At 38.4% G+C, this 20,946-nt stretch overlaps 1 protein-coding gene across 3 annotated transcripts in view; it reads left to right on the top strand.

The window, feature by feature from the left end:
* UXS1 (UDP-glucuronate decarboxylase 1) overlaps positions 1-20,240 on the top strand; it is a 98,604-nt gene extending 78,364 nt beyond the window's left edge. For all 3 annotated transcript variants that reach the window (XM_067563610.1, XM_067563608.1, XM_067563611.1), the window contains 6 exons: positions 982-1,101; positions 5,470-5,513; positions 11,928-11,988; positions 15,665-15,722; positions 16,746-16,849; positions 19,426-20,240. In XM_067563610.1, coding sequence (XP_067419711.1) covers positions 982-1,101; positions 5,470-5,513; positions 11,928-11,988; positions 15,665-15,722; positions 16,746-16,849; positions 19,426-19,557 — 519 coding nt within the window. In that variant the 3' untranslated portion in view covers positions 19,558-20,240. The remainder of the gene's footprint in view (positions 1-981; positions 1,102-5,469; positions 5,514-11,927; positions 11,989-15,664; positions 15,723-16,745; positions 16,850-19,425) is intronic.
* The last annotated feature ends 706 nt before the right edge of the window (positions 20,241-20,946 follow it).

Below are 20,946 nucleotides of genomic sequence, written 5' to 3'. Positions count from 1 at the left end.
CCCAGCTTGATAAAGCCTGGCTGAGATGATTTAGTTGGGGTTGGTCCTGCTTTGATCAAGTTTGTGTCTAGCTCCCGACAATAATTACTTATTGCTTAAGTTTTATCAGACCTAGTGTGCAAAAACTAAATAGTGAGCAGAATGCTAGAGACAACTAAATGGAAAAGATGAGGTTACAAATTAAAGATTAAAGAGCATGGGTTTAAAACAGGTAAGCAAACACATGCTGACTAAATATATTGTGAACACAGCTTTTTTATGATGGGTTTCCTGTTTTCTTTTTCTGAATTGAACTTGTTTCTGTAATTCTTGTTTGTTAATGCACAAATTGAGTTGGTTTCAGTATTCATAAGCAGCCTAGATATAAAATTTAAGGATAATGAAAATTGTTGATTAAATTGCTAATACTAACTACATTGTAATTAGTAGCACTCCTTACAACTACTCAGTAATTATAGAAATTACAGATGGAAGACTCACATCTCTGCAGTGTATTTTCAGCTGCTCTATTCTAATTTAATTTTTCAATGTCTCCACTGGAGAATCTTCCACCACTTCTCTAGAGACCAGCATTAGGTTTTTTTATAATATTCAGTGTAAAAGTATTGAAATGAAGTGGTGTACACCAGAGGGAGCTCCAGGTCTCCCCCCACCACCAGCAGCTGCAAGGAACTCTAGGTCCCCTCGCCACTTGAGAGCTCCCCTCCCCCAGGGCTGAAGCAGTAAATGTCACAAAGGTCTCTGGAAGTCCCGGAATCCACGACCTCCGTGACATAATCTTATCCTTAGTCATAGGTGTCTCAAGATGAGAAAACAGCATGTGTTTAAAAAGTGTGTGTTAGCATTCTTATACTTACAGAAATCTCCCTTTTAAAAAAAACACTACTAAATATAGAAGTCTGCACCTTGAAGGGGTTGGTTTGGGGAGTGTTGTAGAATCCTTAAGTGCAAATTTTGTTTTGTTTTTTCTTTCGTTTACAGGAAGGAGTTGAGGTGCGAGTTGCTAGAATATTCAATACCTTTGGTCCTCGAATGCACATGAACGATGGCAGAGTCGTCAGTAACTTTATTTTACAGGCTCTCCAGGGAGAACCTCTAACGGTAAGAAATTGGCAGTTTGTCCTAGGCTTAGAACTATACCACTTAACAAGTGCTATGGCCAAGATTTTCAGAAGTGACGGGTGGTTTTTTTCAGTGCCTCAACTTTTGGGTGCACAACCTGAGACCCATGAAAGAGGCTAGATTTTTAGAAAGTGCTGAGCTCCCCTCCTCTGAAAATCAGGCCTCTAAATGTCTCAGCCTGGGTGCCCAAAAACCATTAGTCATTCTTGAAAATGTTGGCCTGTATTCATATAACATTACAGGTGTGCACAGCGCTGTATTGTCAAAAATGATGTGTTCCCTCCCTCAGAAGAAAGATGGTTGTGTGGTTCAGAGACCTGGGTTCTAATCTTTGCTCCACCATAGCCTTCCTTTGTGATCTTGGGCAAGGTCTCTTTGTGCTTCAGTTGCCCATCTATAAAATGAGGATAATAGCACTGCCCTGCTGACCTGGGTAGTGAGGAGAAATACATAAAGGATTATGAGGCACTCAGATAATACAGTAATAGGGGCCATATGAGAGCCAACGAGAGAGAGCTAGCATACATCTAAATTAATCATAATACAAAATGGGTGGGAGAATAGTATTTGAGGTCAAGGATAAGTGTGAAATTGAGATATATAACAATTGAAGACAGTACCTGGAGCAAAGAGTGAGGTGAAAGGTACTAGGAAGTCACTCAAGGGCTTTCTAAGATTTTGTTTGAACTAGGTCCCTTTTTAGAGTGTGTCATACTATCTATATGGGACCATTAGAGTGCAACACGTTTAAATACTCTACACATCACACCCTTGTAGAGCACTTTGCTGTGTAGAGAATCCCAAGATTGAAGTGCATTGTTTATGGACAATAGTAGTTCATGTGTTGCCTGCCTGCTAGCAGAGCTCCTGTAGTTTGTTTGGAAAGAAGTGTTACTGAGGCAATAAATGTACCTAGTCTCAGGACATATGTCTACTAGTCATTAAGGAGAGGGGAACTAAAGTCAATTTTTTTTAGCAGTCAGGAAAGACGTTTGGGGACATCTTTCTTTTTCATACTTTATCACAATATTTATGTTCCTCTTCCACTAAAACAAACAAAAATACCAATTTATAATGATAGAGGAATGAGTTGTCCTTGTGAGGAAAACCTTCAAAAGTGACTACACGTGCCTACCCTTAGGGAGGGCAGGGTAGTGAAGTGTCCAAGCACTGCTTATTCTTCCGGTTCTTCATGCATTCGCATTCGGAAAGTACTGCAGTGATTTTCAGCTGTGGGATAGAAGAAATCTATGTAAAGGCATATCTCAAATAAGTAATTTCTTGGCATGATCCTTCTGATTTTACATAGCTGTCATGAGTCATTCCAGTTTGTACTGGACCATGAAGGAACACACATCTATCACATTGGGTTAAATCAGAAAAAAAAAGTAGCACAAAAGACAGCGACCTCCATCCCAGAATTTATTTTACATATTGGTTTTCAAAGGAGCTTTTTAAGTTGTTTTGAAAGGCCCTTCATCCTCCTATTGATCCCAGCCCCCATCCCTAAAAGCTGCAGCTAGCTGGAACTGGCTCTATAGAACAGAATATATGGGTAAAAGAGGATGGGAGGAGTTCTTATTTCAGTCTGAAACTTTTGATCCCAATGGGGTTTTTTGATTGCATCAGAATATACAAACATAATAGAGCAATGACATCCCAGCACTTTCTGCTTATGCCCTTTGTGCTATATGCTCCTGTGGTGGTATGCATGGGACACATAGTGTAGGTCTCTAAGTGGCGTTTAGAAGATCTGTGTAGAGCATCGGCAGTCAGATGTTGCTGTGAATTTTATCTGATCATTCTCCTGTTGCTTATTACCTTGCTGTTCAAGTGGTTGATATGAGAGCTTGGCATCTGAATACATCATGTAGTAGTTTTGAGCTTCTCAGACTGATCCAGCGTAGCCTTGACTTTTTTTATAACTAAAATCTGTGAGAAGGTAATCACTGGAGAGATACAACATTCTTTGTTTAGCTTTCCTAAAAGGTGTATATGTGGAATATTTATCTAGGTTTAAAACAGTCCGTAGTTCAGGATATTTCAAAGTGTCGTCACGATAAGCTGGAAGTAGCACAATCCTGTGGGAGGAGAGTTGGAGTCTTGGCTATGCTAGATTTTTAACTCCAACAGCCAATCTATCATAGAGCTCCTGCTGTTGCAGCTGCGCCTGGGGGAGCAACAGGGGAATTTTAAGCAAATAAGTTAGTGTGGACACAACCAAAGTCAAGTAATGACTCCCTTTAATTCCTTGGAGTCTGAAAAGTCACTAGGGAAAAGGAGGAGGGTCTCTGGTGGCTCAGCAGCCTTCCTGGTTGCTGACTGGGTGGTGGAGACTGGTTAACTGAAACATAAGAAATGCAGCTCTCCACTGGAATGAATGGGAGGTCAGATTAAGTTGTCACAAATTATTGCTATTGTTTATATTACAGTGGCACCTAGAAGCCCTATCAAGTCTCCATTGTGCTAGGCATTGGAAACACACACACACAAAAAAAGGTCCTTGTCCCAAAAGTGTTCATTATCCAAGTGTAAAATTAGACAACAAGTAGATGCAGCAAGGGAGCAAAGGGTAATGGCGAAACAGTTCAGTTTAATGTAACGAGTAGCAGCCACTGCACCCATCAGCTACCTAAGCACTGTCGAATGTTTTGCAGCCATCACAGCAGAGGAGAGTTTACAAGGAAAATTTTGAAGGAGGCCTTGTGGCAGACTTCTTAGAGACTTCTAAAAATATATAACTAACCATAGATAAAATACCTTGAAATTAACAATACATAAAAGTTTAACCCAAGGTCACTGTACTATTGGGGCATGAGTGTCAAAAAGCAAAATTGATTAGACACAAGAGTGAGACTGAAGTTTTCTTGAATTGGCCAAGCTCAATAAAATAAATAACAGCCAGCAGAAAACAGTGAAAAGTGAATCAGAAATCAAAAACTTTCATTTAATTTTCTACTACTTATGCTGTTAAAATTAAAACCTATTATCAAATTAGCTATTTTAAAACATGAGTATATTCTTTAAAAATTAAAAAAAAAAAAAAACCAATATAAATGGATAAAGGCTTTTGTTGCTTTAAAAGAGAAGTTCAAATATGGGAACTAATTCCACAAAATGGGACCAATTATTCCCTTAACTATTCCTCATTAAAGAGTCAGATATATTTGTCTTGGGCAAAGTCATCTTGTTTTTATTTGTTACTAAGTATTTATATGAGAAATTGGAGGGTGGGGTGGCACAGCATATTCTGTGATTGCCTTTAAAAATGTGGGAACAAAGATCACTATATGGGAAATATGCACAAATAGTTTAGCTAGTTGGGAAGAAGTGTTGCAGAACTAATAACCAAAGGCAAATAGGAAAGAATATTTCTCTCTCTTTCTCTCGCTATATATAAATATTTTTTTTAAATGAAGGCTGGGAAGCTGCGTGTGGGATACTGTCCAGCCACCAGTATACTCTCATCACGTTCCTTTCAGAAAGTCAAGGTATTAAGTTGTCGTTATTAGAACTCTAAATGTTTAGGGCCTCATCGAAAGCCTACTGAACTGAAGACTCCCTTTAACATTAGTGGACTTTGAAGCAGGCTTAACCTGTGACAGATGTTGGCATGTATGTCAGCTGTGTCCCTATTTTCTGAGCAAAACAAATATTCTGTCTACTCCTTCCAAAAAGCTTTTATAATTCAGTGCGTGTCCGTGTGAAGATGTGTATCCCCATTTTTATCCTTAAACATGCCTATTTATAGCTTTCAAATATTGTTATGAATGGATTCTGAATATTTCAGCACTGCATTGATTTGTCTCCTTAATTTCACTGCCAATCTGTGGAAAAAACTGACGTTCTCTGTACTTTGGTGGAGCCATTGCACTACCTTAGATAACACTGGGTTCTATCTTCACTTAAAGTGAGAGGAGTTTTTGCATAAAAAATAGTAGATCTGCCCCCATATTTTCAGCACATAATCAGTGTAGGGATTCAGACAGCTGAGTGGCATGGTCAGGCAAGGAAGGTGATGTTAGCAGCTGCATTCTGTGTGGAATAAAGAGGAGGGATAGTGGTGGGTCCTAGGAAGGAGGAGGAAGGAATACACAGGACAGAAGATGAGAGGTCTACCTGTAGACAGTGAAAAGGGGTTGCATCTTAACAAAGTAGTTTATGAAGAATTGCCAAGATTAGGATTTGGCCTTGCAATCATGACACACAATCTGGCAGCCAGTTCAGATTGTAATTTGTTTTGTTATCCCATATTCATGCCTCAAATGGTCCTGGCAGCTTGTTTATCATCCATGAGACATGCCATGTTTTCATGTTCTTATAACTTTGATTTCCATTTATTTTTAGGTCTATGGGCCTGGAACTCAGACTAGAGCATTCCAGTATGTCAGGTAAGGCTTGTTTGTTCTCTTTAGCACTTGTTTACTGAGCCTGACGCTCGTCATTATATTGTGGTAGACTCAGACATTCTAGAGATTGGATCAAGAACGTAAAGCAAAATAGGAAATGTACACACAGTTACGTTTTAGATATAAAGTAGTGTTCTAGAACACAAATTGTACTTTCCAGAACATAAGAACGGCCATATTGGGTCAGGACAATGATCCATCTAGCCCAGTATCCTGTCTTCCAACAGTGACCAATGCCAGGTGCTTCAGAGGGAATTGATAGAACAAGGAATCAAGTGATCCATCCTGTTGGTCATTCCCAGCCTCTAATAAACAGCAATCCCTGCCTATCCTGGCTAATTGCCATTGATGGACCTATCTTCCGTGAACTTATTTAGTTCTTTTTTGAATTCCGTTATAGTCTTGGCCTTCACAACATCCTCTGGCAAGGATTTCCACAGGTTGACTGAGCGCTGTGTGAAGAAATACTTCCTTTTGTTTGTTTTAAATCTTAATTTCATTTGATGACCTTCTAGTTTTTGTGTTATGAGAAGGAGTAAATATAACCTCCTTATTTACTTTCTCCATACCAGTCATTTTATAGACCTCCATCATATCCCCCCTTAGTGGTCTGTCTTCCAAGATGAAAAGTCCCACTCCTATTAATATCTTCTCATATAGAAGCTTTTCCATACCTCTAATCATTTTAGTTGCCCTTTTCTCTACCTTTTCCAATTCCAATACATCTTTTTTGAGATGGGACAACCAGATCTGCATGCAGTATTCAAGATGTGGGTTTACTATGGATTATAAAGAGGCAATATGATACTTTCTGTGTTATCTATCCCTTTCCTAATGATTCCTAACATTCTGTTAGCTTTTTGACTATCGCTGCACATTGAGTGGATATTTTCAGAGAACTATTCACAATGACTCTAAGATCTCTTTCTAACAGTTAATTTAGAGATCATTTTATATGTATAGTTGGGATTATGTTTTCCAATGTACATTACTTTGCATTTATCAATATTGAATTTCATCTGTCATTTTTGTTGCCCAGTCACCCAGTTTTGTGAGAGCCCTTTGTAACTCTTCACAGTCTGCTTTGGGCTTAACTATCTTGAGTAGTTGTATCATCTGCAAATTTTGCCACCTCACTGTTTACCCCTTTTTCCAGATCATTTATGAATATGTTGAACAGTACTGGTCCCATTACAGACTCCTCAGGGACACCACTATTTACCTCTCTCCATTCTGAAAACTGACCATTTATTCCTACCCTTTGTTTCCAATCTTTTAACAAGTTACTAATCCAGGAATGGGCTTTCCCTCTTATCTCATAACCACTTACTTTTCTTAAGAACCTTTGGTGAGGGACCTTTTTAAAGGCTTTCTGAAAATCTAAATATGCTATATCCACTGTATTGCCCTTGTCCACATGCTTGTTGACCCCCTCAAAGAATTCTAGTAGATTGGTGAGGTGTAAGTTTACAAAAACCATGTTGACTGTTCCCCAACAAAATTGTATTAATCTGTGTCTGATAATTCTGTTCTTTACCATAGTTTCAACAAATTTGCCTGGTACTGAAGTTAGGCTTACTGGCCCGTTATTGCCAGGATCGCCTGTGGAGCCTTTTTAAAAAATTGGTGTCATAGTAGCTATCCTCCAGTCATCTGGTACAGAAGCTGATTTAAATGTTAGTTTAGATACCACAGTTAGTAGTTCTGCAGTTTCACATTTGAGTTCCTTCAGAACTCTTGGGTGGATACTGTCTGGTCCTGCTGAGTTATTACTGTTTATCAGTTTGTTCCAAAACTTCCTCTAATGACATCTCAATCTGGGACATTTCTTCAGATTTGTCACCTAAAAAGAATGGCTCAGGTTTGGAAATATCCCTTTCATTCTCAGCTGTGAAGACCAATGCAAAGAATTAATTTAGTTTCTCTGCATTGTCCAGTGGCTTCCTGCTTCTGATGTACTTTTTAAAAAAATTGCTCTTACTTTTTGAGTCTTTGACTAGCTGATCTTCAAATTTTTTTTTGGCCTTCCTAATTATATTTCTACACTTCAGTTGCCTGAGTTTATGTTCCTTTCTATTTTCCTCAATAGGATTTAACTTCCACTTTTTAAAGGATGCCTTTTTGCCACTGCTTCTTTTACTTTATTTAGCAATGGTGGGTGGCACTTTTTTGGTCCTCTTAGTATGTTTTTTTAATTTGGGGTATACATTTAAATTGAGCCTCTATTATGGTGTGTCTAAAAAGTTTCCATGCAGCTAGCAGGGATTTCACTTTTGGCACTACACCTTTCAATTTCTGTTTAACTTCCTCATTTTTGTGTAGTTCCCATTTCTGAAATTAATTGCTACTTTGATGGGCTGCTTTAATGTTTCCAAAAATAAGTTGAATATATAAATAGTCCCTAGCCAGGTGAGAACTTTAAATTCATACATTTAAATTCATTAATTTGTGTTGATCCCCCCCCCCCCCCCCCCCCCCCCCCCCCCCCGAAAGCAAGTGGTTCTGTCAGTTTTTCTGCTTCAGGAAGCCTCAACAGTTTCCTGACTTTGTATCATAATACACTGCTGCCGCCTTGTGTTCATAGGTGGTTATATAGCTTATCTCTTTTGATTTCTAGATGTAAGTTTACATACACTGAGGTTTTAGCCACTGGTGAAACTACACCATGGAGCTCTGTGGTAAAGCCTTAGTTTAGATGCAGTGCAGATGTAGTTTAAATTTAGTGCGATGTGTGGTTTACTGTGGAAGTCACACCTTGCAAGTTCACAGTGTACTGTGTCTAAGAAGTTTTCACTGGCTAAAATCTCCCTTGTAGACAAGATCTAAGTTTGTCCTTCACCATCTTTATTAGGAAACATTTGTAACCAAACAGTAAGATTCAGGGACTTTTAATCTTGATTTCCATGTTTGTGTCTAGCGAAAATAAAATAATAATTTCAGCTCCGGTACGTCATCTATGATTCCAGTTTAAATCTCATTTCAGACATTCATTGTATTTCAGAATTTAGTAAAAGAAAATGTTATGAATTGCATGCAATCATGAATAGGGTCTAACCATTTTTCATCTGTTTGAAATTTGCAAATCTTTATTAACTGTTCAAATAACAATATGGTAGGCTTTTCCTGTAGCACAGATTAGAATTCCCTTGGGAATTTGGGGTGACATTTTTTTCCTTCAGGCATCATTTGGATATTTTAGTGGCTAAGGCCTGAAGCCTAAGCATTGAGTTGTCCTAATGATTTCAGTGGGACTACTCATGTGCTTAAAGTGAAGCACGTGCAGAAGTTTTACCAAGATTGACAACTGAGGGAATTTCCAGTAACCTCCAGAATGGATCCTCCTTCCATCCAAATAAACAGTTCTATATTAAGTCTTTTTGTAAGACTTAAAGAATCTTATAAAAATTACTCTTGACCTTTGAAATAATTTTTAAAATACAATTTTACAATAAAATTGTAAAATTAGAATTGTAAAATTGTAAATAGAATTATGCTTGCCTGCCTTGAAATTTTAAAATGCCAATTTCAATGGAAAGTATAATTATCCTGCATGTTTGTTCTAAACAGCATTGCACTGGTGCATGAGAACCAGTAACTAAAACTGCTCAGTCTAATTTAACTGCCCCAGTGGAGTGAAGTGCCCAAAATAAAACCTAAAGGACTCAAATACAAGTTGACGCTTTTTAAAGCATTTGATTTTTATAGGGTGTGTTCACACCTTTATGCTTTCCTCTGAAACAGTTTTTAGGGTAATATCAAACATGTGAAGCTATGATTTAATGTGTATTACATTGCCGTGTTCATGCTATCTTCATAATCGAGAGAAAGACGATGATGACGGTTATAATCATGTCAATCATAGTTCCCCATGGCTTGTACAATTCAGAGTGCTGTCCCAGAATATTAGAAATATCTAATTTTAAATTAATTTAGTGCTGGCACAAAGTCTTCCCTTATTTTAAAGTGACAAAAGTTTAATATTTCACTTTTTATAGTGTAATGATGTTATCCGTATTAAAATTGTTGGTACCAAAAATCAATGTGGCCATAATTGGATAGTTTCTAATAAGGCAACACTTTAGTTTACTAAAAATAAACCTTGAGCAGCCATTCAAAATTACTAATTTTAAAAGGCACAGCATGTGTGGTTTTCATTTATTATTTATTTTGCTGGCTCATGCTTTTTTATATGTAGGACAATTCCCCCTTCCTTCCCCTCCTGCACGCACACACCTTGAAGTCTGCTTTACTACATACATAGCCTCAACCAATCCAAAAATACTGACCCTCTTTTCTGAAACTGAGGTCTCTAATAACATCTTTAAAAACTTAGGGCCTGATCCTACAGCTCTAATTTAGGTGTAAAATCCTGTTGTCATCAATCAGAGCATTCACATGAGTAAAGGCTGCAGGAGTAGCCCCCTTGAATAATCATTATTGATGACATTTAAATCACTTTAGAAACAGTTCACTTTTCAAGCATGAGATACAGGATAAATATATTTCACATACAGGTTTGATGTAAACGAGGCCAGTTTATGGTTAAGAGAACACGTTGCATAGCACTGTTTGCTATACATAATTACCAAATAGATAGTGCAGCATAGTAACTTTTTGTTTGGAACTGAGGGTCAGGACTGTCTGTAGCAGAATTACAATTTATCTGTAGCAAAGCAGTTGTCACTGCTATAGTATAATACAGCGTGCTGTGGAATGTAAGAGAATTTCCACCTTTACTCCAGTGCTAGTTAATTATCCAAAATCCTCAAAATTACTGTTAACAGTACACTTCAAAATGAACTTTTATTCCATTTATTACAGCTAATGAAAGCATTACTACCTAATTGACATCCACTTCTTAATTGTTTATATAGAGCCATAAACATGTACTGAAAAAAGTAGTAGGCTCTTTCTTGGCTTCAAAGAGCTTACATCAGAGGTCCTGCTGCCTGATCCTGATGGCTAGACCTTTACACCCATGCAAAGTTGCTTGAAGTTGCTGAGACTTGTACAGACACAGGAGTCTGTCTCGTGCAGAGTCAGGATTGTGGCCCATATTTACTGAACAGCCTGTCCATCTCTTCTGGCTTGCTAGCAGTTAAACCAAAGTGTCAGGTTTTTTGTTTGTTTTGACAAACTCCTTTAAAAATCTTTTCTCCCCGTGCCTTTTGCAGTAATATTAGCAGTAAAGGATATAGAAATTTGTAGGATAGACTGTAATAACCTTCTGCTGTTCTTGATGATAGGTCAGGACCAAAAGCATCTTGGTTTGGCAAACCTAGTTTGAACCTGTAGTGCAGAGAAGAGCTTATCTTTGTTCATGTTGATTAGCCTGGGCCGGGGACATAAGAGGAGGATTTTATGTGTAACTCCAAGATACCATTTTTACAAAGTAAACTTGTTTTAACAGAGTCTTTTTAAAGCTTCTGAAAAGTAAGGACAATCTTGGTAAGCAGCAATGTGCTTGCTTCTTTTTACCTTCATGGGTCAATATGTTACAATCCACCTGAAAAATGGGCAATCGCCTCATTTGAAGTGACTAGGAGGCTTGGGGGTCTGAGGAAATAAGAAAGCATTAATTGTTTTTCAGTAATCTTAATATTTCTTTGTTGGTTTCTCATATAATTGTGGAGGAATTGCAACTTGTCTTCCCAGTGTAAATGCTTTCACTGGAGCAAATTATCCTCTAAAACTAACAGCGAGTCATCCACTGGTTTTGATTTATTGAAATGAATAACTGGGGAGCTAACCAGCCAGCAAATTTCCAGTTGGTATGGAATGTGGACTTCCAGTTGAAATCTACAAAATGTGTAAAATCCATCTTAATTGCAGGGTTTGATTTCTACCTTCCTCATCTAATTAAGTTGCTTCAGTGGGGTTCTAACGACATGCATCTCTTCGAATAAAATATGACTGTTTAAAGCAATATTCTCCAATCTTTTGGGGTTGCGCCCCCCTTTTACCTGATCGTCTGCACCACCTCTCCCTTCCAGAGCATAATCAGGAGCTGGGGCAGGGAGCACAGGCCAAAGCCTCTGTCGGGGGCCGGGAGCCAAGACCCAAGCTTGGACTGGGGTGGGGACTGGAGCTGCAGCCATGGGGCCAGGAGCTGGGGCCACAAATGGGACCAGGAGCCAGGGCCGGCCAGGAATGGGGTGCAGGGTCACGTTCAGGAGCCAAGGCTGGGGCTGCAGCCAGGGGTGTGGGGGCAGAGTGGAGCTGGGTGGCACTTCCTCTCTGCCCCTGTGTGGGCTGGCTCATGCCCCCAGCCCTGCCACACCCCTCCCCCCCCAGAAGGTTCCTCCACTCTCCCCTACAGGGGCGCGCCCCACAGTTGGAGACCTCTGGTTTAAAGGAAAATGCATATCTATTGAATCTGTTCTTTCACTTTTGCAGTGATCTTGTGAATGGGTTGGTGGCCTTAATGAACAGTAATGTCAGCAGTCCTGTCAACTTGGTGAGCATACAATTCTGTTCTGCTGCATTTACTTCACAGTAATCTAGTTTTTGTTTTCTTGCTTGTCATTGGTGTTAACTTTTACAAGAATTAAATGCAACGAAAATACTTTCCATCATGCATAAAAAACATTATGTTCACTTTACAAATAAAGTATTTGGCATAGTTCTTGTCAGGTTCCTAGAGCTTAGATCTGAACACCATCTCAAGAACAAGACAATTTTGCAATGTATTTTGGGTTTTGATTGATTTAATTTTATTCTCAATATGCAATACCTTAGAATCCTGTTTATCCGATCTAATTGTGACCAGGACTGGATGGGAAAATCAAAAATCCAGAGAAAGGGAAGGTGCAATGCTTCAGCACTATCTAGCGGCCACAGGCGAGATCGCCCCCTTCTGGCCCAGTGTGTGCTGGTTGTCTGGTTAACATGGAGAGCTGGATAATGAAGGGTCGGATACATGGGAGTCTACTGTATTAGAAAGGGGAGACGGGAAGTAAATGATTTAAGATAGTTAAGAAATATCATTGAAGACCATCCTCATTTCTATACACCGAAAGTGCTTTGCTCCTGGTCAGCGAGGGTTTTGTGTAAATGCCAAATATGGCTTATGTAAGTCTATGTAAAACTAAAAACCTTTGGATGGTGTTCTATTTGCTGATATTTTATCCTTGGTGGAGGGTGAGAACAGAAAAAGTGTCCATACTATTTCATTTCTCCATGTCTGCTCATGACGTCACCAAAACCAGGTATGCGGCACTGCAAGGTACTCCTTTTCTGTTTTCATATTTGCAGTGAGACTACAAACCTGTCTTTCTCTTCAAAAGCTGTGTGTGCATTTTACATTCACACCTTATTCCTATGATAGTCCTAGAATTTGAAATGTTGTGTGTTTCTCAAGATCATAGAAACATAGGGTTGGAAGGGACCGTGAGAAGTCATCAAGTCCAGTCCCTTGCCCTGTGGCTAGACCAGTTAAACCCTCCTAGACCAACCTGTGTTTAAAAAAAACCTCCAATAATGGAGATTCCACAACCTACCTTGAAAGCCTATTCCAGAGCTTAACTACCCTTATTAGGAAAAACTTCCTAACTATATATCTAACCTAAAACTCCTTTGCTCCAGATTAAGCCCATTACTTCTTGTCCTACCTTCAGTGGACATGGAGAACAATTGATCAGTCCTTTTTATTTGAAGACTGTTATCAGGTCCCCAATCAATCTTTCCTTCTCAAGACTAAACATTGCCCAGTTTTTAAAACTTTCCTCATCAGTCAGGTTATCAAACCTTTTATCATTTTTGTTGCTCTCCTCTGGACTCTCTCCAATTTGTCCACATCTCTCCTAAAGTGCGACACCCAGAATTGGACACAGCACTCCCGCTGAGGCCTCACCAGTGCTGATTGCAGCGGGACAGTCACCTGCTACATCTTCTATACGACACTCCTCTTAATCCGCCTCAGAATATTAGCCTTTTTTTCCCCCAGCATTCACTCATGAAATTTATGATCCACTATAATCTCCAGGTCCTTTCATATTTACTCATTAAATTTATCATCTACTATAACCCCCAGGTTCTTTTCAGCAGCACTCCTACCTACCAGTTATTCCCCATTTTGTAGTTATGCATTTGATTTGTCTTTCCTAAGTGAAGTATTTTGCACTTTTCTTTATCAAATTTCATCTTGAATTCAGATCAGTTCTTCAATTTGTCAAGGTCATTTTGAATTCTAATCCTGTCCTCGAAAGTGGTTGCCACCCCTCCCAGCTTGGTGTAATCTGCAAATTTTATAAACATACTCTCCACTCCCATTATCCGAATCATTAATGAAAATGTTGAGTAGTACCTGATCCGGAACTGAGCCCTGCTGGTTCCCACTAGATACGTACCCCCAGTTTGAAAGGGAGCCATTGATAACTACTGTTTGAGTACTGCCTTTCAACCAGTTGTGCATTGTATTTTCATTTAGACCACATTTCCCTAGCTCACTTATGAGGATGTCATGGGACTATGTCAAAAGCCTTACTACAATCCAGATATTTTAAGGAGTATATGCTGAAGGATAAGGGAGACTGGGTGGGAGTTTGTTCTTTATAGACATTGATATATGAAATGGATACCTCTGTAAATAAGTTATATTAGTCTTTGGTTTATTTCATGGTTAGAAGGAAGGAGTAGGGGAGTGAAAACAAAGAGTTTGGTTCCAGTTATTGAATCTCATTTGAATACTGTCATCCTAAAGTCTCAAGTCTTATTTACAATATATGGACCCAGTTCAGCAAAGTACATCAGCACCTGCTAAAGATCCATTGAAATCAATGGGACTTAACTACATTCTTAATTTGAACACATGCATAAATGCTTGCTGAAATGAGACCTATGACCTTGAGTGAGATGCACACAGACAGATGAACCTCATTGACTAAATAGCTGGATCCCAATGTGTTTTGGTCACAAAACAGCTTGATACATCCATATGAGGCACCATGTAGACACAGGGGACTGCCTATGCATGTCTCATTGCAAGATCGAGGACCTTGGTGATCATTTAATGTTTTGGATACTTGCTAGAATTGTCATTGACTGTAAACCAGTAAAATGTACTTCAGCATACTCTTGTCTATTTTAGGAGAGCGAATGATGAAGCTGTTTTTTTTCCTATGGTTTCACATCTGGCCAGTTAGCTCCCTCTTTCATCCAAAAGTTGTGATCTGAACCCACTGGCAACACACTATTGTAATTTATTAGCCTGCTTCTGCTCCACAAGTCTCATTATTTGTTGTTGTGATAGGTTTTCCCCCCCACCTTTTCATGGCAATAGACCAAAATATCATCAGTAATAGAGATTAAATGTGGATGACTATTTCTGAAGCAATTATAATATATCCGTGATTTATCTAGTCACAGCTTGCAATGATAATATTTGAATGCATATGGTATACTGCTGAGGTCAGCTCTTGAAAAACTGCTATAGTTTTTCCTATGGTATTCTCATGGAAAACAAAATGTGCATCTCATGAGGCTAAACATATGGAAAAAAGGGAGACACGCACAATTAAAAAACCTTTGAAAACCTACAGTTTCTTTTTTGGATGACTAAAACTATAAAGAACTTGGGAGCTGGGTTTTCAAAAGCACTCTGTTGACTTAACTTTGATGCTGTTGAAATCAATGGTAGAACTTCTATTGATTTCACTGAGAACCAGTTATGTCACCAGTGAACACTTTTCAAAATCCCACCCTAGAAAATACATTTTATGTTTTATTATGAATTACATACTGTGTTGTTTTAAAATATGTGGAGGACCAGAAATTTTTTCATAAATGGTTCTGGTTAATTTTCAAGGTAGAATTGAGATGGTAGTGCTCCTTTGAGGATAATTAACCATTGGAACAATTTACCTAATGTGGTGGCGCATTTTCCATCACTGTCAATTTTTAAAACAAGTTGGGATGTCTTTTCACAGAAGTGTTCTAGCTCAAACAGGACAGTTTGGGGCAGTTCTATAGCCTGTTATACAGAAGGTCAGACCTTTCTGGTCTTGTAATCTGAATTTTAGCTCGTTCATATATTTGGATACGGTCCTCTTGGTGACTCCTAGAAAATCACAAAATATGTATTTTTAGAGATGCTTTGTAATTTCTCTTGTAACCAGTATCCACTTCATTCTTAGGGGAACCCAGAAGAGCACAGTATCCTAGAATTTGCCCAATTAATTAAAAACCTTGTTGGTAAGTATGACAGGTAATTCTTGGGTGAAGTTCGTAGTGTGCTTATGTTATCAGCTGATAATTACTTCATTGTAGTATTTATAATACAGAAAGCTAATTGAATCTGTTTCTTTAGGTTTCTAAATAGCAGTTTTACCAAGGATGTTTGTCTGCTGATTCTGTAATTACATTTTAGATTAGGAATTTTGAATTTAGTTCAGATTTTCAATTATACATAAAATGCTATATGAAGAAAAGAATGAATATTTATTTTCATGTGAGCTTGTTGTGTACTGGAAACTTACATATAGTTTATGCAAGTTAATGGGTTTGTTGTGGACAAATGAAGAGCCTCTTTTATTCTTCCTCATTGCATGTTGCCTTTTCTTCAAGGGAGAGGCGGATGTATACTACTTTTCCTCCCAACAATGGAAAATACTTGGCAGTCCCTCCTTCTCACTCTGTGTTTCTGCCATTGAGTGTGCTGCTTTTGCAGCATTATTGAACCCCCAGAGATTGAGCTCAGGCCCTTAACTCTCCAGTCTTGGACTTAATATCTTCCTTGTGTGATAGAACACTGCGGTATCACTAGACCACCTGGTACACAAAATAAGTTGTATTTCCATTTGATGTTCACTAACTAATAGATCTGTTTTGTTCTGCCCACAATTTTTTTAAAACCCAAATAAACATTTGTATACATTTGTTTTGGACTTGCCTAGTAATTTAGTCTTATCTCAATATGCTCCCATGAAGGGATCTGAATACAAGACTCAAACATGGTTCTTCATTCCACAAACAGTAGGAATGGGTAGTACTGGGGAGGAGGAAGTGGTTTTGAGTCATTTTGCAGTGCCTCTGCTTGATGGTTCATTCCACCTTCGTTGGAAGGACATTCATGTCAGTGTAAGGCGTTTTGGAGTATAGGAAAAATTGGGAATGATCTGAATAGGATTGAGAAGGGAATCATGGCACCACTGGGGAATGTGTAAATTGAAAGTATAGTAAATAAAGGATAATAAAATGCAGTATTTTATTCAACAGGCAGTGGCAGTGAAATCCAGTTTCTCTCAGAAGCTCAAGATGACCCGCAGAAAAGAAAGCCTGACATCAAGAAAGCCAAGTTATTGCTTGGTTGGGAACCTGTGGTATGTAAACCTATATTAATAGTGTCATGTGGAAACTTGTGGTTTTTCTGTTGTTTGTTTTGCCTTTATAAAAGATATCCTACAGTTATCAGAGCCTCTTAAAGAACTGGGGGGAAAGTATTCCAAAGGTAATTATTGTTAAGGTTATAAAGTGCCTTGTATCTTACATGGACATTCAATAAATGTGTAGTGGGGCATGTACTACGACCTGTGTTATGCAGGAGGTCAGACTAGATGATCACAGGCCTTAAACCTGTGAATTTATTTCTGTGAAATAAGTGATAAAGCATTGTAATAAAAATTAACCTCCTTTGTATAATAGTTCTTCATATGCCTGTTGTATCCCTTGAAACATACGGTACAAAATGAATTATCCCTTCACTTATTCAGTTTTGAAAAGAGAAATTTGCTTTTATGATGTGGATGCTGTTCAATACAAAATGAAATAAAAAAACATTTTAGGGTTGAGGTTTTTAAGATCCTTTTAAGATATGCAAACATCACTGCAGCTGTCACATTTAATCTAATCACTAGGGAGGATTGTGAGGTGTAGCAGGAAGAACCCAGTAAAAACTAGGTAGTTGGACAAAACTGTAGAATACTAACAGTGAGATTTTGAAAGGCCAACCTGAGCAGGTCCTTTCTGTTCCCATGGGAGTTTTACCATTGACTTCAAAGAGAACAGATTTAGACCTTTTGAAAATTCCACCCTGAATGCTCCATAGACAAAAACAAGGGAATACATCTGGAAAGAATTAATTAAGCTACTTGTACACCTTGGTTCAGAATTAGTTGTGTGAGTGCCTTTTGGCAGAGGAGGAGGAGATCTGGGATTTATTGTAGGCAGCAATGAAATTGGCTTGGTACCAGTAGCTGTCCAAAAAGAGCTAGTAAATATTTGTGCTGCATTAAGAGACTAGGGAATAATACAGATTGTATTGTAATACCATTGTATGAATTGATGGTATGTACTGGTTCCTGAATACCTCCTCCTACATGCACCATCATAAAAACCCAATTTATTTCCCTTTCTTAAAGAAGGCCTCTCAAACCAGCATTTATACCGTCTTCTCTTCTTGCATTACCTTGAGACTAGCTGGCCATATTACACAGAGCCACTCAAATGGCCAGGACAAGTGTTGCAACCTGACCTTGACTCTTAAGCCTTGCTTTCATTAGATAACTTTATTTTTAAATCAGTTTTCTAGCAATAGTGCCTCTGGAAAACAGATACCAAATCTAGGGTAGGCACACCCTTCGTAGCTACAAACCCTTCCTTTCATGGCCCAGTCCCCACCCGCATGGAATCCCAATAACCCCTGGAAATTAGCCAATACTCAGGTGACACCAGCATAAAGATTTGCTGTTTTCCTAAGAATTAAGGTCTGGGAAATGAAGTATGTCTGTGATTGACAAAGATCTTAGTGATGAAACGCACAAACCTTCCTGATTGTTTCACACATGCCATTGAGCATAGCTGAAAGCAAGATCTTGACTATTACAAAGAGAACCCTTCTCCATCTAAAGCTGGGGAAAGGGGATTAGTTCACCACTCTTAGGTCAGCTTTCCCTCTTCATCAATGTGCAATGGTTCATGTTGGACATCAGGTAGGAAGCCTGTTTTTTTAACTATTGATGTTAATGAGATTCGTCTTCCCATTTGCCTGTGTGAGAACCTAACTTGTTTTCAGAAAGTGGCACAGTGGCAGTAGATCATGTGGTATCAACTTGGCTGGGATGTAGGCAATTGTAGTCTGATCCAGTGGTGGATGAGGGTTGGTAGTGAATGGGAGAAGTGTGTTGGTAGTTAGTGTATGTATTTCTAAAGTGCCATCAGTGTATCATCTCATGTTGGTGACATAAGCAAGAAAAAAGAGTACTATACTTGGAAAAGGAGTTAAATATTTTTGCTATCGTGCACCCAAGAATATAAAATCCCCTGTTTAAAACTAGAAACAGAATAGGAAAAAATTATTCCTCTTAACTATGCACAAATAATTAGAATGTAATGAACTCTTTAAGAGAAAACAAGGTGATCAGTTCCTAATGGGATACTGTTATAACTGTCAGTTTTACCTAGTGGTTTATATCCCCATTGCTATTTCTTAGTGGAGCAATTTTTAAAAGTATTGTACTTTAAACCTAGTAAGACCTCCCTCCCCCCACTTACAGAGCTCATCTAGAGGATGCTCTTAGTCTAATGTAAAATAAGCCAAAAAGCACTTTTTTCCTCTTTTGTTTATTACAAACATATACCGTACATAAAGAATTTTCCAAGTTTATATTTGGGCATAAACTGGGTTAAGTGTTACTTCCTGGTACTAAATGTGGTATTTCCAGACAGAATTGACAGTTTCTAATTTAGTGAATGATACCTAGATATAACAGAGATGGGTGTATTACAAATGCCTAGACAGACTGTAACCAGTGTGTGGTGCTCTCTGTATTTTTATTGGTAAAGAATTAAAGGATTCCAAGGCAACATTTTCATAGCTAGAAGATAGCCCCAATAACATACTATTATGGCAGTAGCCAGAACTTTAGGCTGATGTGACCGTCTCCTCTTTCTTTAACAGGTCCCATTGGAAGAAGGTTTAAATAAGGCAATTCACTACTTTCGTAAAGAACTCGAATATCAGGCAAACAATCAATATATCCCCAAACCAAAACCTGCAAGGATAAAAAAAGGAAGAACAAGACATAACTGAAAACTGTTACGTTGGACAGGAGATTCCCTACTTTACATTTGACAGAATGTAATTTTTTTCTCTTTTAAAAAGAAAGACTTTGAAACAGGTATCATGAAGAACAAACTGGAATTTCATTCTGAAGCTTGCTTTAAAGAAGTGGATGTGCCTAAAAATTAAAAAAAAACTGCAGATCTTGCCTTGCACTTTTTAAATCTGTCTTTTTATGTAAAAATAGAGTAGAAAAATCTTTGAGTATCTTGAAGTTTTATATCTTGCTGTGAGATCATTTGTTGTGACTGTCTTTGACAGTTTTATTTACTGGTTTCTTTGTGAAGCTGAAGATGAATATAAACGGGATGGGATATGTCAATTTATTTATGAAATGGGTACTATAAATGAGATGTTATACTATGCATAAGAGAAAAAGCTAGCGTTATTGTCAGGTGAGTGAAACACTGGCATTTAGTATATAGGGGTATAAAAGAATTCTGTATGAGAGCTTTACATATTCTTTAAATCAGAGTTTTTCAGAGGTTTAGTTTTAGTTGCACACTTGAATTTGGACTATTTTCATTGATTGTCATGGATAAGGATATTTTCAATCACTACTGTGTTGTGTGTACTCTGGGGCAAAAAGTTAATGTATTATTGGTTACCAGTGGTTGAATATGCTATTTTAATAAAATATGGAAAGTTCTGTTTATGGGTTTCTGTTTTTCAATTAAAATAATTCTCTAGTTTGTGTTTTATCTTTACATATCTCAAATGTTGATTTAAAAAAAAAATCCATAATCAATTATAAAAACAAGTCATCCTGTTTGAAGGCAATAATAATAATATATTATTCACTTTGTGAATAATCATGTTCTTCTTCGAGCGCTTGCTCATGTCCATTCCACTATAGGTGAGTGCACGCCTCCATGCATGGTTACCCGGAATTTTTTTCTCCTTAGCAGATCCCGTAGGGCTGGCTCCGGCGCCCCGTGGAGCCCCATGCACATCCCGTGGTATATGAGGCGCTGTCGGCCTTATGCCCCCTCAGTTCCTTCTTTCCACCCATGATGGTTGCTGGAACTAGCCTTGCTCTCAGCAAGTACTATTCCCCTTGTTTGGACTCGTTTGATATTCTAAGTTAGTTCTATGTAATTAAGTGGTTGTTAAGTGTTGTTAAGAGTAGTTAGAGATAAGGCAAGTCCCTGCAGGGACTTCGAGCGGGGTCAAGCTGTGTGCCTCCTGTGGGAAGGGCTTCCCACTCAGCGACCCCCACGACTGCTGCCTTAAATGCTTGGAGGAAGCCCACAGAAAAGAGAAATGCAAGATCTGCAGGGCTTTCAAACCGAGGACTCAAAAGGACTGAGAAATCCGGTTGAAAGCCCTCTTGATAGAAGCAGCACTCCACCCGGCGTC

The sequence above is a fragment of the Emydura macquarii genome, unplaced genomic scaffold, assembly GCF_026122565.2.
Source record: "Emydura macquarii macquarii isolate MOO-44397 ecotype Brisbane River unplaced genomic scaffold, CSIRO-AGI_Emac_v2 contig_2531, whole genome shotgun sequence".
Classification (NCBI taxonomy): domain Eukaryota; kingdom Metazoa; phylum Chordata; order Testudines; family Chelidae; genus Emydura; species Emydura macquarii.
Note: the sequence above shows the minus strand (reverse complement) of the source record. Positions and strands in the feature narration are given on the sequence as shown.